This window comes from Eumetopias jubatus, unplaced genomic scaffold (assembly GCF_037043125.1).
Source record: "Eumetopias jubatus isolate StellerSeaLion01/CBP00866 unplaced genomic scaffold, mEumJub1_p1.0 scaffold_10, whole genome shotgun sequence".
In the NCBI taxonomy this organism is placed as follows: domain Eukaryota; kingdom Metazoa; phylum Chordata; class Mammalia; order Carnivora; family Otariidae; genus Eumetopias; species Eumetopias jubatus.
Genome location: NW_028274816.1, coordinates 87,705,993 through 87,721,683, shown reverse-complemented (window position 1 = coordinate 87,721,683; position 15,691 = coordinate 87,705,993). Strand labels below are relative to the sequence as shown.

Genomic DNA, 15,691 nt, shown 5'->3' with positions numbered 1-15,691 from the left:
ATCAGAGGTCCCAGGGGAAAAGTGCTTAGCACAGGAGATGCCCCATACAAGTGCTCCATAAATGTCAGCTATCGAAAGTACTAATTTACCCGTATGTGCACCAGTTCTTAAAGGAATTGGGAGAGGCGAGTGGAAAAGCTCCATTAAGTGGAAAAGAGGGCCTTGCTCAGGACAAATTAGATGTCCGCGGAAAAGATGACCAGAAGAAAACGTGAGAAACCTCTACAAAGAGGTTCTAGAGTGTACATAGAAGGATCCCTTTATTTAAATGGGAAAATCCCTGCTTAGATGCTCAATGCACACATCTAAAGAAAGTAGAAGCTAATAAGTGTTCGGTCTTTAGTTTCTTGCTTTTGGGTTTTGTTTTTTGTTTTTTTTTAAGATTTTATATTTTTATTTGACAGAGAGAAACAGCGAGAGAGGGAACACAAGCAGGGGGAGCGGGAGAGGGAGAAGCAGGCTCCCCGCTGAGCAAAGGGCCCGATGAGGGGCTCGATGCGGGGCTCGATCCCAGGACTCGATCCCAGGACTCGATCCCAGGACTCTGGGATCGTGACCTGAGCCGAAGGCAGATGCCCAACGACTGAGCCACCCACGCGCCCTAAGTATTCGGTCTTTAAACTGGATCTGAGATAAAGCCTAGCAAAGCCAAGGTGGGGGTTGGGGGTGGAGAAGGGAAAGAGAGTGGACGGAGGAGGAAGGCCGCCTATTTTATTCCTGATATACACCATTAATCTAGGCCAGGAGGGGGCAGAGGTGCTGCAATGGGAAGGACGAACGCCTATATTATTCTTGACCCTTTGCAGACACCGTACCCAGTTTCCTCCGAGGGAGGGTTTAACTGCCCGGAAACGGAAGTCTCGCTCTTTTCCGTCCTCTTTTCTTGCTGCTCGCTGTGAGTGTTTCGGGCTCTGAACGGGGCACTGAGGGGTAATCCGGGGTGATCCACGATTGGGTGAGATCTGGGGACCCTGAGTGTGGACCGAGGGTGCGGGAGAGGAGGATGGAGTGCGACGGAGGGGGCATTTCGGGGGGAGGGTGGGGAGGAGAAGCGGGGATCCTCGCCAATCCCCGCGCCCCGCTGACGCCAACATCGGTCTTCTCCGCAGGTGCCGGCCGCGCGCTCCCGTGCGCCCCCCGTAGCCATGGTGAGTATGGCCCCTGCTGGGGCCCCCTCGGGGGCGGGGGCAGGAGCGCCTTTGCTGGAGTCCCGAGTCCCCGGTCCCCGTGAGGGGTTGGTGGCGGTGGTCAAGTCATGGCCGGAACAAGTGTGTCAGTGCGGCGCACGAACCTGTTTGTGTTTCAGCCTCGCAAAATCGAGGAAATCAAGGACTTTTTGCTCACGGCCAGGCGAAAGGACGCCAAATGTAAGTGGTCGCTCTGAACTGCAAGAGTGAGGACGGTCGTGCGCGCGTGGAGCGGTCCTCTGCCCTGGGCCCTGCCCTGGATCCTACCCCGATCGCGCCCTAGACCTTCCCTTGGTTTCTACCCTGGATCCTATCCTGGTTCCTCTCTAGACCTTCCTTCCCCTGGATCCCCCCTAGACCTTCCCCAGGTCCCTCCCTAGACCTTCCCCTGGTCCGTAGGCTGGACGGTCCCCTGGAGCGTGGGTCCCTGGGGTGTCAGACCGAGGGAGGCTGTTGAAGCAGATGCCTGGCTGCCCGGGAGCAGGGATTTATCCTATTTCCCAGAAGGAAGACTTTGTTGGGCAGTGTGTTCCCTTCGTTGGCTAATTGTGAGCATTTTAAAAACCATCCTTAGTTCAGAAGAGGTGTGCGTTCTGAGCAGAGTCCTTACCGCGTGGAAGTCTGGAAATGCACATCTCAGAACCCTGACCTTGGTGCCCCGGGTCGGGTTCTGGGCCCACTGCTGCCTGAGCCCAGGCCCCGGACAGTGGGCTGTAGGAAGTAGTCTGACTTGTCACGTGTGGGAGTTAGTTTCCTGCGCGCATAAATAAGGAAAAGGGAACGGTGCATCAGAAGCCTACAACAGCAAGCTTTCAGTGGGTTCACCCCATGGTACTAGCCCCTGGTGCCCAGTGTTCTCACTGGTGCACCGCATGTGGGAGGGAGTCGGGCTGGTACCCCTTTGTTAGAGTTGAGGGAGGTGTGGGGGCTTGTGCTTCCTACATGGTAGATGGGGGGGTAGCCCAGAGTCCTCATTTTTCTGCCTCATCAGATAGCGCTTAAAGCTTCCTTTCCCCTCCGAAATGTGTTCTCAAGAGAACATCAGATCATTTGCGAAAAGTAAGCCGTGTTCTGCTGACGGATTGAGGTGGCCAAGGCTCTAAGGCTCTAAGGCTCTGTCAGTGGAAGGCTGAAATGGTGGTGGGAGCTCGGGGAGAGCGTTTTATTGGGTTCACAGGGGAAGGGAGGGTCCTGTTTGTCTGGGACTGTGTGAAATGGTGGCCATCTGTGGGAACAGGGAGGAGTGTGCTCTGTGCAGTGCTTCTGGGGACTGTTGGTACACTGTCGAGCTGTAAAGAGAGGTCATTGTGATCATCATTCAGGCCAGGGAATTTGAGTCACTGTCTGGTTCAAATCCTAGCTCTGTGAGGCGGTAAGCCATCCTCAAATTAAACACGACACTATCTTTTCCCTCCGTTGAAGGGGGATTGGTAATAGCATCTGTCCCATGGGATTGGTGCAAGGCTCCTTAGTACCATGAAGAAATGGCACCCAGTCCATCAGATTCGTTTGCATTGGAATTCAGGATCCTGATTTTAGACTGTGTGGTCCCCTGGACACAGAATGTTCAGTTCTTGTTGAGTAAACTTTTAAAAAATACTTTTAATTAGAAATAGGCGTAACAAAACCTCATTTTAAGTGTACAGTTTGCTGGCACTGGGGACCTTCCCACAGCATTTTCTGAACTCATGATCTTGTAAAACTAAAACTATACCCAAGAAACACTAACCTACCATTCTCCCTCCAATCCCTGGCTTCCACCGTTCTGCTTACTTTATTGATTTGACTGCTCTAGAAACCTCCTGTAAATGAAATCAGCAGTGTTTGTCCCTGTGGGACTGGCTCGCTTCATTTAGCACAGTGTCTTCTGGGTTCATCCATGTGGTAGCATTTGTCAGAATTTCCTTTTAAGGCTGAATAATCCATCGTGTGGATCTGCCACTGTGCATCCAGCAGTGGGCATTGGGTGGTATCTCCCTTTTGGCTACTTCAAATCCTGTTGCCCTGAACACTGGTGTGCAGATATCTCTCGTTTCTGCTCTCAGTTCTTTGGGTTTATGTCCTTAGGTGGAAGGACTGCACAGGATGACAGCGTTGAATAAACAGTTTTTTCTTTAAGAGGTCTTAGGATTGTCCCATGTAATTTATAGGCACACGGCAGCTGCTAGGCGATGCAGCATACTCAGCTTTAAGAGGAATGTGAAGATAGCAAAATAGGTTGGTTTGAACGAAGACCCAGTTTGCTGGATTTATTAAAACATAAGCTAAGGCAGCCATTGCCTTGGGCAGGCTCAAGTGCTGCGTCCCGTGACGTGCCTCCTTTCTTTAGAGTTACTGGCAGAGAGGGAGTTGGGGGTTGTCAGTCCAAGTGAATCTCGGCGCCGCTTCTGTGGGGTTGAGGGCCTGTGTGTCCAGCCATCTGGTCAGGCTCGGGCTGAGCCACTAGAACCCATGTGCAGCCACCTGACTCGGGATGGGCACTTGAGTGCATTTATAATAATGAATTCTTGGGAGTGTCTGACCTGTTTTTAAAGTTCGAATGAGGAGTTTTGATGGATACATAAAATGTTCTCCATGGAAATGCACGGACGCTTGTCCCCCCCGCCAACAAAACTTCAGACCTTGCACTGCTGAGCTTGAGTCACACTTGGGGCTCTGTTGTCTGAGCTGTGGTCCTGAGATAGAATTGGGCAGTAGGAAAGAGCCCGGAAAATGGGTTTCATAAATTTAAGGAAAAGCTTTAGCACATAACTCTGGGGCAGGTGGCTGGCAGACCCTGAAGAAAGTAGTTACCATTGTCCCGGGGTTGGCGGGGGGAGGGGGGTGGGGGGGGCAGAGAACTGATTCCCAGAAGTAGAGAGGTGGAACGTTCTTGATCCTAGCAGATGATACATGTCCTTATTTGATGAGCTACTTTTATCCCTTTAAAAAATAAGATGGTTACAGAATGTTCTCGGATGTGTTCCACGTATCAGATTATCTGTTTTTATGTGTAAACCAGTTTAGATTAATAAGCCCTAGGCTCTCACGTATTAATATAAGGGAAATGTAGGTTTCTGACACTGTTAATATTGAAGTGTAGAGGGCTTCTGGTTTTCTGTTTCTGCAGAGGGGATGGTACAGGGAGGCGAGCACAGCCCTGACCGTGGTTGCAGCCAAAAGTGCCACTTTTCTACATAAATATAAAGCAGATGAACTGCGTGACATCTCTTCTGTGATACAATTTAATTCCTAATTCTGGTCTCTTTGGAAGCCGTCAAGATCAAGAAAAATAAGGATAATGTGAAGTTTAAAGTTCGGTGCAGCAGATACCTTTACACCTTGGTCATCACGGACAAGGAGAAGGCAGAGAAGCTGAAGCAGTCCTTGCCCCCAGGTGAGCGAGCCTGGGGTCCTGGGGGGCTGACCCGAAATGTGGAAGGCACCTGTGTTGCCATCTCTTTTCTTGAGTTGTTCCCAGATTTAGGAAAGTCCCATTTTGTGGCTTGTCGAAGTATCTGCTCTTGCTGTTGGTGGTGCAAGGAATGAATAGTTGTGATCCTCAGAGTTCCATCCCATTCCAGAAATAGTTTCCCTGGCCAGAGAACAGTTTGTTTCGCTCCCATCCATGCTTTTCTAACACAGGATAGTAACAGCGAACATTTAACTCTGTGGGTAACTCTTTCTTCTCCCTGCAACCCTACAAGGTGGGTGCTGGTACCCATCCCCATTTTTGCAGGTCGGAAAACTAAATAGGCCATGAGTATAGGTGAGACTCAGGGCCCATCCTGGGGAGAGAGGGGGGACCAAAAGCTGAGGCGGGGCAGAGATGGCCCGGAATGCAGAGTGGTCTCAAAGGCTGCCCCTTCATACCGGAAACTTCACCAATGCAGCTTGACAAGAACTTCTTGAGACCTCTTCATGAAGGCTGAGAGAGGGAATGCTTTCTGATTTTGTTTTGTTTTGTTTTTGTTTTTTAATTATCAAACGCTGAGGGGTTTTTTTTTTAAGTTTTTTTTTTTTAAAGATTTATTTTAAGAGCGCATGTGTGGGGTTGGGGGGGTACAGCGGGCAGAGGGAGAGAGTCCTAAGCAGACTCCGCTGAGCTTGGAGCCCCACGTGGGATTCAGTTTCACAGCCCTGAGATCACAACCTGAGCAGAAACCCAAGAGTTGACTGTACCACCCAGGCGCCCCTAACACTGACTTAATTTTTTTTTTATTTTTATTTCTTTAGATTTAGAGCAAGGGCATGCAAGAGGGGCAGAGGGAGAGAGAGAATCTTTTTTTTTTTCTATTTTAATTTTTTATCGTTATGTTAATCACCATATATTATATAATTTGTTTTGGTGTAGTGTTCCATGGTTCTTTGTTTGTTCATAACACCCAGTGCTCCATGCAGAATGTGTCCTCTTTAATACCCATCACCAGGCTAACCCATCCCCCCACCCTCCTCCCCTCCAGAAACCTCAGTTTGTTTTTCAGAGTCCATCATCTGGGAGAGAGAGAATCTTAAGCAGGTTCCACGCTCAGTACAGAGCCTATCATGGGGCTCAATCTCACAACCCTGATTAACTTAATATTTTAAGCAAAACCACCATGGTATGCTTAATTTCTGAGTTTGTTAACCCTCTTTAGCTTAAGTACAAATCCAGATAGGCAAGAGTAACTAAATAAAAATGTATGTTCTGGGTGACTCACTTTTGTATCTTTTCCTCTAGGTTTGGCAGTGAAGGAGCTGAAGTGAACCTGGCCCACTGATTTGAACTGTATTAAAGTTTTAAAAATTTGTAAAATGTCCTTTGTCTTTGAGGGTGGGAAGGGAAATACTACTTGGTCGTGCCTTCTGGTGGGAACAGGATGGGGGTCCTGGTTGCTACTTACTTGCATCCCTGATCTTTGGCTGTGATCTCAATGGACAAATAAAACCATCCTTTGTTTAGCCTAAGTTTGGAAAATGAATAGATGGAAACACACAGAAGAGGCAGATATTTGTGGAAGTAAGCCAGTATGCCCTCATGGGATTTAAAAGTCATTTAGGTAAAGTGAGCTTCCTGATAATGAAAATGGTAGTTACAAGGTGGAGTTGATTAGCTTCTAGGAAATAGCAACAGGCTGAGCTATCCCATCCAAACAGAGCACTGCTTTCAGATCCACCATGGGGAAGTATTCCTTGATGCAGGAGTAGACAGGAGGCTTTTTATTCAGACTAAGTGCTAGGAAACTGTTTCCTAAGTGCTGCTCAAGGTAAAGTGGAGCTTCAGAATATGTAGGGTGTGATGAGATTATTGCTAAGAGCAGATGAGTGTTAGCCCTGCTAACAGTGTAACCCACTGCTCGAAAGGGCCCAAATTCCAGCATGAGTGCAGCAGCTCAGGTCCCAGCCAGCCCCGACTCCTTGGGGGTTAAATGCAGGTTCTACCACTTGCCAGCTGGCATGATCTTGAGAAATTACCTCACTGTTGAGCACCATGCACTGGTACCAGCCCCAGGGAAGAACGGCAAACCTCTGCCTATTGAGTCACCATGGGAGAATCAGGCAGGGATGGGACAGTGCTTACAGAGAAAAGACCGTGAGATCAGCTTTAATGGCCGGTGATGGCCAGCAGGTGTCACCCTGTGCAGCGGCAAGGCAATCAGCCTCGTGGATCCCCTCCCCTCCCCTCCCTTCTGAGGACAGATAATGGGGTCGGGTAAGTGTCTATGATGCAGAGAAAGCTGCCTCTACAACATGACAGGAGTTGTGTTGGACTCCTGTGTGCAAGGCCAGTTCTTAGGAGGCTGAGTGGGGTCCTCCAGACTGCCTTTCCCAACATGGCCTGAGTTTACATATGGTTACGGCACATAACCCATAACCATATTGATGCTTCAGTGGTCTGTTGTAAGGGTGAATGAGCTAAGGAAACGTCTGGTCGCTTTTCTGGCACTTAGCAATTTTGAGGTGAATGGGGGTCATGTCAGGACAGACCACGAGGTGGCGACATACTACAAGTGAGCGGTCTCCAGTGTGGGTCTAGAAATGCTTCACTTGATAAAATCCACTCCCCAGGAGCCTACTGCCTGAATTTAGTTGCATTTTTTCCTATAGAAATTCTAAGGCTGTAAGGGAGTTTGAATCCAGTCATGAGAGGCATGGGTTTCCTCCAGGAGGGGTCCACGACCTCAGTGACCAACCCAGGATGGAGCACCTTCAGGGGCTTCCAGTCTTCCCCATTCTCTGGGTGTTCAAGATTCCCAGGAAGAGGGAGGGCTTGCCACTTGGGCTCCCTTTGTCCCAGCACATTGTGCAGAGACAGGCCCCAGCTCCTAGGAGACAAACCCTGCAGGCGTTTGGCCTCCGTGCCTGGAGAAGGCACCCTTTCCCGCCACGGTTCTCGGCCCCAGCTTGTGCCTTGGAGCCATTTGGGGTGCTTGTTCAAAATTCTCCATGGTGGCCAAGGCTGATGGCAGAGATAATGATTAAGTTGGTTGGAGGCCTAGGTATGTGTTAAGCCCTCGGGTGGCCAGGTACAACCACTGCTTTGCTGAGGTCCACTTGTCGGCTTGGGTGAGCCCATTCCTGCTGCACATCGGCTGAGTGGTGAGGCGTGGGCCACAGTTGCTGGTTTGGAATGGGCAATTGGGCTGTTCTCACTTCAACTCCCATTAAGAGTCCCCAGGCAGGGAGACCTGGGTGGCTCAGTCGTTAAGCGTCTGCCTTCGGCTCAGGTCATGATCCCAGGGTCCTGGGATTGAGCCCCACATCAGGCTCCTGTCTCAGCGGGGAGTCTGCTTCTCCCTCTCCCACTTCCCCTGCTTGTGTTCCCTCTCTTGCTATGTCTCTCTCTCTTAAATAAATAAAATCTTAAAAAAAAAAAAAGTGTCCCCAGGCAATCTCCTGTTCCTGTTCTGCTTTGCTCCGTGGGCTCGCCTGGCTTAGGTCAGCAGCCCTTTGGGGAAGAAGCTAGAAGGATCACTGTCTAGCTGGGTGCAGACCGGCAGAGCAGGTTTGGGTGTTCATTGCTGCACGCAGATGGCTGCTACGCTGGCCCTGAGGGTGAGCTTTGGTATTCGTCTTCAAGCCTGTCTGCAGGCCTGCTCCCTGCCCCACCCCCTCCCTCTCGGGCTGGCAGGACCCCCCGGTAACAGGTTCAGGGGCAGTCCCCAGGGTGAGACACGCCCCTTCCCTGGAGGCAGACCCTCCCGCTTGGGATCTCTGGTATCTTGCCCTCCCTTCTCCCCTGAAGCACTTAGAATCACTGTTGTGACTCTAATCTTCTAGAGGAATGCCAAATCCCCGAACTTCCGGCGTTCAGGAGGCAGGATCAGCAGCTGGAGCCTCCTGTGCTGTCAACAGGGAGGAAGAGGGAGAGGGGACCGTGCATGTGGCACCCAGCAGAGCCTATCATGGAGGCGCCAGGCTGCATCCTCATGCCAGTTGTCAGAGCCCGCCTGCCGAGGGCCCCAGGACATTGCTTCAAAGGTACATTTTCCTCAACAGGCAGCAGGTACATTTTCCTCAACAGCCCTCCTTTTTTTTTTTTTTTTTTTTTTTAATAAAGGTATTTATTTTAAAGTAAGGCTGATTGAGGCGCCCCTGGATTGGTCAGTCCGTTAAGCATCTGACTCTTGGTTTCAGCTCAGGTCATGATGACAGGGTTGTGAGATCAAGCCCCACATGGGGGGGGGGGCCGTGCTCAGCAGGGAGTCTGCTTGAGTCTCTCTCACTCCCTCTCCCTCTGCCCCTCCCCCCTTTCTCTCTCTAAAATAAAATCTTTTAGAAAAATATAAAATAAGGCTTATTGAGGCAAAACTTAAAATGAAATTCATCCTTCTTGGTGTACAATTCTCTGAATTTTGACAAACACTTATACTTTTATAAATACCCCTGCAACCAAAGTTTCATCACCCGGAGAAGTTCCCTCTTACACCGCCCCACCCCGGGGACCGGTCAGCCTCTGCTCTCCCTGCCTGCAGTCTGACAGTCTCTCCCTGCCACCCCCACCCCCTGTGCTGTACCTATTTGATTCTCTTCTACACCCTTAACACCCCCACCCGGATCGCGGTCCCCGGTCTCATCATGTACTGTCCCTCTGCTCAGATCCCTCGCCCAGGACACCCCGAGTAGCTCGCCCCCACCCTCCTACCAACACCAGACTCTTGAAAGCACTGAACAGGGTTTGCAACTCATCACTGGGGTAAAAGCTTCCTCTCCTCCCTAAACTCTAGACCCCATGCAGACAGGAACGCGGGTGTTTTATTGGTCACTGTATTCCCTAGAAGGGAGAAGGTGCTCTGCCAAAGTTTGTTGAATTAATGAAAACCCCTATGAGAAAAGAAGCACTCTCTGGCCTTCTGCACACCCTCAGTGCCTCAGCTTTGGGCATGCCCAGATGAGATGGCCCCAGTCAGGGGCCCAGGGAACTGGAACTCCCTCTCCTGGCCCCTGGACCTCTGATAGTGGTCATAGTAGGGACGTCTGTGGTCCACGCCCCTCTGGCAAACACGCTTTCAGGGCACCGCACCCAGCTCCCCAAGTCAGAAACTCAGGAGTTTCTCTGGAGTCCCCTTTCTCACCCATGTCTCTTCCCCACTTTGTGACCACCCCCAGACTGTGTCCAATTCCAGCCAGATCCATCAGGACCCCTAACTCCTCCACTCTCACGTAAACCTCAGGCGGTACTTTACCTTGACCTTGTCCTTGTTTCAAGCCTCACCTCTACTTGCCAGCCCCAACCTGTCCTCCCGTCACATCATGCTGTTTGCAGTTCCCAAAACCAGGCTTTTATGCCTGGGGCTTCTGTGAGTGCTCAGCATACTCAGGGCCAGGTGTCCACAAGGCTTTATCAGATCAACGACTGCACCTGAGCGCATCCTGGTCCACTGACCCTGCTCTGCTTTTGCTTTTCTCCAAAGCCCCTTTGAAGACAGCAGTTTGCCTCTTTCTGTGTGTACTGCTATTACCAGCTGCCCCCACCAAGCGCCATGCCCCTGCTCTGTTCAGTGCCTGGCAGATTGTAGGTGTTCAGTAAATGTGTGCTGTGGACGGTCTTGTGTCTCCCCAAGAGGTCCAGCCTTTCCTGGCCCTCCCAGTACTCTCCTACCCTCCCCTCTGGTCGCTCGAGGGTCCCTTCCTCCAGGAGGCCTGCCCGGTGCCGCCTGCCAGGCAGAATCAAACTGCTTTTCTCAGTCCCCAGGGCTTCCCAAGCAGCGTCCGTTAGTTGTTTGGGCAGATAGGCTGGGCGCTCGCGGGACAGAACCATGTCTTACTGCTCTGAGTACACGTGGTTTACACGGTGGGTGCTCAATAAATGAGAATGAATTTAGAACTAGGGACCCAGGGGCAGACTGTTGCTCCCTGCCGTCCCCACACTGTGAACTGACTACTCCCTGGCAGCCCTAGGAATGGCCGTCTCGCATCTGGCGCCAGGACTGCCCTGCTCGCAGCACGCATTGACAATCTACATCCTGATTTGATAATAACTAACGAGAAGCCCGGGGACCTAGAGACGGCTGTGAAGAAACAGGGGCATTTGGGGGGCAGTTTTCACTTCTTCCATCTCCTGCGCCCGCGGGGCCAAGACAGAATCCCGAGCAGGAAAAGCCTGCGGGTTCCCCAGCACGACCCTCTGCAGCCCGAGGGCGCGCCCAGGGCCGGTGGTCCAGCCCGGGAGGGGCGGGGCGGGGCGGGGCGGGGCCTGCGCCGGGGCGGGGCGGGGCGGGGCGGGGCGCGCGTCCCAGGCCGGGTGGCAGCGGCGGCGGCGGCGGCGGCAGGAGCGGCGGCCGTAGCAGACAGCAGGCGGGCGCGCTCGGGCCGAGCCATGCCGGCCGCGCGCGTGGAGTACGTCGCGCCCTGGTGGGTGGCGTGGCTGCACAGCGTCCCGCACCTGGGCTTGCGCCTGCAGCCGGTGGACAGCACATTCAACCCCCGCGATGAGAGTTACCGGGAGGTGAGTCCGCGCCGCCCGGACCCGGGCCACGGCCGGCGCCCCAAGTCCCCGCACCACCCCGTCCGCCTCCCGGCCCGCCCGCCGCGGTCCGCACGCCTCCCCGGCCCGCCTCCCACCCTTGCCCCGCAGCCTCCTCACCCCTCTCCCTTTCTCCCCCGGGACTCTTGGCTACGGCGCTCCCGTCTGGGAACCTCGTGGGCCGGGAAAGCTGGAAAGATGGGAGTTCTGCCAGCGGTGGGGAACGGGGGGGAGGGGCGCGGAGGCTGCGTGCGGGGCGTGGGGGGCCCGAGCGCCGGGGGAGGGGGGCATTTGCGCCCGTACCCGGGTAATTCCTTCGCGCGAGCTGTGGGGATGCCAAGGACGCCTCGGGCTTTTCTTCCGTCTGCGGTTCCAAGACGGGCGCTCTCTTTCCGGGTTTATGTGGCCTGGGAGAAGTTTGAGCAGAAACTGACTCGTCTCCAGAGTTCGACTCCGCAGTCCCCCTCCTCCCCAGCCCCTGCTTGCAGGTCGGGAGCCGCTGGGCACCTCTGCCTGGCCCCCTCCTGGACCGCTGCAGGGCCGGGGAAGGCGGCTGCGTGGGGGCGGGGGTGACTTCCCTCCCATGCACCCAAAGCCCACAGCCACATATGGAGGTCTGGGGGAAGGGACGTGTCCCCAGTCAGCCCCATCTCACACCAGCTCCAGCCTCCTGCGCCGTACATACACTCCAAGGCCCTGAATTTCTGGGGTCTTGGCTTCTTGGCCGGCCACTCCCCTCATCCTTGCACTTCTGCCCTTTCCTCGCTCCGCCGGCCCTTCCCTCTGCGGGTTCTGTACTCCCCCTGGAGGAGGGGCTCCCCAGACCTCCCCGCCGGGGCAGAACTAAAGGTTCTCCCAGCCTTCTGAAATCTGGCCAAGCCTGCTCCAGCCCCTGTGGCCCAGCTGAGTCAGTTCACTGTTGGGTCAAAGATTCAGGCTGAAAAGCCCAGGACGGGGACCATTTGTTGAGAGTTCTGGGCCCATGTTGAGACTTTGACCCCTGGTGGCTTCTGCCTGCAGAGTGTCAGGTTCTCTGGCCTGGGCCTGATCGGCCCGTGTGGGGCAGGTCAGGGCAGAGCAGGGCCTCTGCTGAGTCTCGGGAGACGGAGGGGGAGGCTGAGCCGCTGAGGGGGGCGCTGAGCTGGGAGTCAGCTATTTGCCTTCCCTGACCGGCCCTTGCTCCTGCAGGGCCTGAGGGATCCTGATCCGGCAGGGTGTGCAGTGCACTGGGGACAGGGAGTCTAATAATAGCCCCTAGTGTCCCTGTCGCCCTCAGACTCCAGGCACAAGGTGCCTGCCCTTCCAGAAAGGGGAGAGAATCAGGACCCCTTCCTGCTGTCCTGCTGCGAGGCACTTGGGTGGGTTAGCCCGGCTCCCTCCTAATCTGTGTCTGCCCCTCCCTCTCCCAGAGCTCTGCCCGTGGAAGTCAGCGTTCCCGGAGAATGCGGCTGCCTGGGGATAACTCCAGGGAATCTTCCGCTCCCAATGAATGCATGAAAAGAGGCGGATATGATTTCTGAGACAGCTGTGTCGGGGTGTGTGTGTGTGCGCGCGCGCGCGTGCACGTGCCCGTGTTTGTTGGTGTGTCCCTAACCCTGCGCCCCAGATCTTGGAAGGGGGGGAGATCTCCAGCCTTAATTTTCTTCTCTCCACAAGAGGAAATCTAAACTGGCTGGGTCAGGAAGACCTCCAGATGGGCGAGAGGGTGGTGGTAGGGCACTCCCCCACCCCAGTGGCCCCAGAGACAGCACCTGTCCCGCCAGCAGCTGTGGCTTGGGGGGCCTGAACCTCCCCCACCCACTCAGTCCCCTGGAGAGGTGGCAGCTGAGCCAGAGGGACCCACTCACAGTCCCTGCCCCTCTTCTCTCGGGATGTAGCCCCTGGCACACTGTGCAGGGCATCAAATGACTCCAGAACGCATTCCCTTCCCGTGGGCCACTGCTCCTGGGCAGCCCGACCGTGGCTCTGGGTGTTAGTTAAAGTGGCTCCTGTTTGGGTGAGTCCCCCTGTGGTCTGACCATGGGTCCCTCCTGGAAGCTCCCTTCCTCCCAGCTGGCAGGCCAGTTAACACCATGGATGGGGCACCTTCTGCTGTCAATCATCTGAGTACTTAGCAAACTTGATTGAGGCCAAATGCTATGCCAGACGAGGGGTCACATGATAACCAAGGCTGCCAGGGCCTTGGCTCCAGGCTACAGCAGCTGAGTAGGTGGGGCTGGGGCTCTGCCCTCCAGCTGTCTTGAGTTGGAATCCCCGTTTTATCACTTACTGTGTGTCATGGCAGGTGTCCATACCTCTCTGAGCCCCACTTCCCTCATCTGCAAGTATTAAACGAGACATTCCATGCAATGTGCTTGGTACCTAAAGAGCTTTTGCAGTAGGACCAGTGATACAAACCATTAGACAGGCTGGCCTTCGGGTTCAGTAATGTGTCCAAAGACAGTACTCCTCGGGCCATAGAGAGGGAAGAGATTTTCTTCTACAGACCCTGATCAGAGAAGAACTAACTCATGCCCAAAGTGTCCAAATGAACAGTAACGGCTTTTGGGGAAGTGTGTGTGCGTGTGCACCAAAGACTCAGTGGGGATGGAAAGAGGCAGGTGCAGGCCCCGAGGAAAATTCAGGAGGGACGAGCTATGCAGGGATCTGGAAGAAAAAAGGGGTCTCAAAGAGTGGAAATGACAGACGAGCAGCTCACCTAGTGACCTGGAATATCCTGAGGAAGTTCAGCTCCCAGAACGTTCCTGAGGAAGCAGGGTTCCCACTCACTTTCTGGACTCTTGGGGAGCAGTGGAAGCCCACCGATGGTTGACCCTTTCACCACCACCACCCCTCCCCTGCCAGTGGACTTGACCCTGCACCCTAGCTCTAGGCTGTGTGTGTGCAGAGGGGAAGCAGCCAAGACCTCTCAGTCTGAGTCTCTCACCTTTGATGGGTGATGGGTAGAGATGGAGAAACCCCCCACCCCCATCAAGGAGAGAAGGAAAGGACCCGATAAGTTAAGGGGTCTAGAGCGTGTGGCCGGTGAGTGGCATGTCATAAATTGCCACAAGCCCTGCTTGGGGAGGAGCCCCCAGCTGGACAGGTGTCCACTGGGCGGAGTTGGGGACACAGAAAGGACCCCTGGCCCTGCATCCAGCTGTGACTCTTTCCCAGAACAAGCCACTGGTGTTCCCTCCTCCAGCTATGGGCACCACCCGGCTCCCCGCCATTGCAGGGAGGCCAGGTGCTGATGAACGAATGTACTGGAAATGTCTTAGTAGCTCCAAACGCCGTGCAGATGTTAGCAGCTGCCTCCGTCCAAGTGCAGGAGCCACACGGTGCTTCCTGTTCCCCGGGTCCTTCCATACACCAGCCATTCTTTTGGGACACGCATGATGAGATAGACAAGATGCTTTTAACTTTTTACATTCAGAAGTGTATTTTCACATGTTAACTCTGGGTGGTTCAGCTCCTAGGCTCCCCAGAGAGTCCCAAGTGTGTGTCCTCAGGCCAGGGGAGGGGACAGGATGGGGCCAGCCCCAGAACCACAGGGCTCCCCCCCACCCCGTTCCTTGGGGGCAGGTCTCAGGAGGAAAGGCCAGGCTGGGAGCCCAGCCGAGGAGCCCAAGTTGGATGAGGAAGCCCCATTCATGCAGCCTGCACACTGAGTCATGGTCATCAGACAATCACGCTGCGCCCCCCTCCCCTACTGGGGTGCCGTGGCAGGGCTTAACCCTTCCCTCCCAAGTTGCTCCAGTTCCCCTCCCTGGGGCCTCACCCCGAGGCTGGCCCACTCTCTAGCTACCTCCTGACCCCTTGGGGTGAGGGGGGTCTCCGGCTGCAGCCCCCTCCCGTGCCTAGTGCAGAAGCCCCTCATGGTCAGCGTCCCCAGTGTGCAAATCGGTCAGTCCCGCCCCAGCTTATGTCCTGGTTTCTTGCCCTGGGTTTCTCCTTACAAAGTGGAAAACCAGAACTAATTGAAGTCACTGTGCTGAGGACAGAGGCTGGAGCCCCAGCTCTGATGTGGAGCTGTGGGCACGGTGGTGGCTCGGTGTTGGGCAGGGCGGGGAGGGGGTGGCTGCCGGGCGCTGTGGGCGTGCGGCTGACATGGGCAACTACTTTCCAGGCTCTGTCCGAGCAGGGGACTTGTGAGCAGAGCTCCCAGCAACTTCTGAAAGGGAGGTTGGATCTCCCCAACGCCCACCTGCCATGCACATGGGGACTTGCAGTGTTAATTAGGGACAGGAAAATAATTGCCTATTAGAGGTTGGCAGGTGACATGGGGCGGGGGGCGGTTCTGCTGGTTGGGCTACTGCTCCCTCCTCCCTCCAGCACATCCTTCCTCCTCCCCTCCGCTCCCCAACTTCCTCCTTTCCTTCCCTGCTCCCCCCCTCCCCCACCAGGCCTGCCCCATCCTTGTCACCCAGCACCCGAGGGCAGAGACCTGAGGTGAACTGCTAACCAAAGGGCCCCTGCATTTGGGTTTCGCAGGCCTGGCCTCTCTCAGGCGGGACGTGCACCTCCTTGAGGCCAGCTGCCCAGCTGGGGAGGCTGTGCCCTCGGGACTGGGCTCACGGGGGGCCGAGTGGGCTCTGAG

At 54.6% G+C, this 15,691-nt stretch overlaps 2 protein-coding genes across 4 annotated transcripts in view; both read left to right on the top strand.

The window, feature by feature from the left end:
• Positions 1-829: 829 nt before the first annotated feature.
• Positions 830-6,113, top strand: RPL38 (ribosomal protein L38). Of its 3 annotated transcripts, none has more exons than XM_028112804.2 (5): positions 830-895; positions 1,110-1,148; positions 1,307-1,367; positions 4,441-4,563; positions 5,887-6,113. In XM_028112804.2, exons 2-5 carry the CDS (start codon positions 1,146-1,148, stop codon positions 5,910-5,912), a joined length of 213 nt encoding a protein of 70 aa, XP_027968605.1. In that variant the 5' UTR covers positions 830-895; positions 1,110-1,145; the 3' UTR covers positions 5,913-6,113. The 3 variants fall into 3 exon arrangements, with proteins under 3 accessions (XP_027968605.1, XP_027968606.1, XP_027968607.1); XM_028112805.2 differs by having other exon boundaries at positions 859-955; XM_028112806.2 differs by lacking the exon at positions 830-895 and adding an exon at positions 909-930.
• Positions 6,114-10,965: 4,852 nt separating this feature from the next.
• Positions 10,966-15,691, top strand: part of TTYH2 (tweety family member 2) — a 36,142-nt gene continuing 31,416 nt past the window's right edge. The window contains exon 1 of the mRNA XM_028112796.2: positions 10,966-11,094. Within this exon, the coding sequence (XP_027968597.1) occupies positions 10,966-11,094 (129 nt within the window). The remainder of the gene's footprint in view (positions 11,095-15,691) is intronic.

Excerpts from the sequence above, each read along its gene's own strand:
- RPL38 (XM_028112804.2), top strand. Across the intron at positions 1,368-4,440 it reads CAGGCGAAAGGACGCCAAAT|CCGTCAAGATCAAGAAAAAT; the intron begins GTAAGTGGTCGC and ends TCTCTTTGGAAG. Across the intron at positions 4,564-5,886 it reads GAAGCAGTCCTTGCCCCCAG|GTTTGGCAGTGAAGGAGCTG; the intron begins GTGAGCGAGCCT and ends CTTTTCCTCTAG.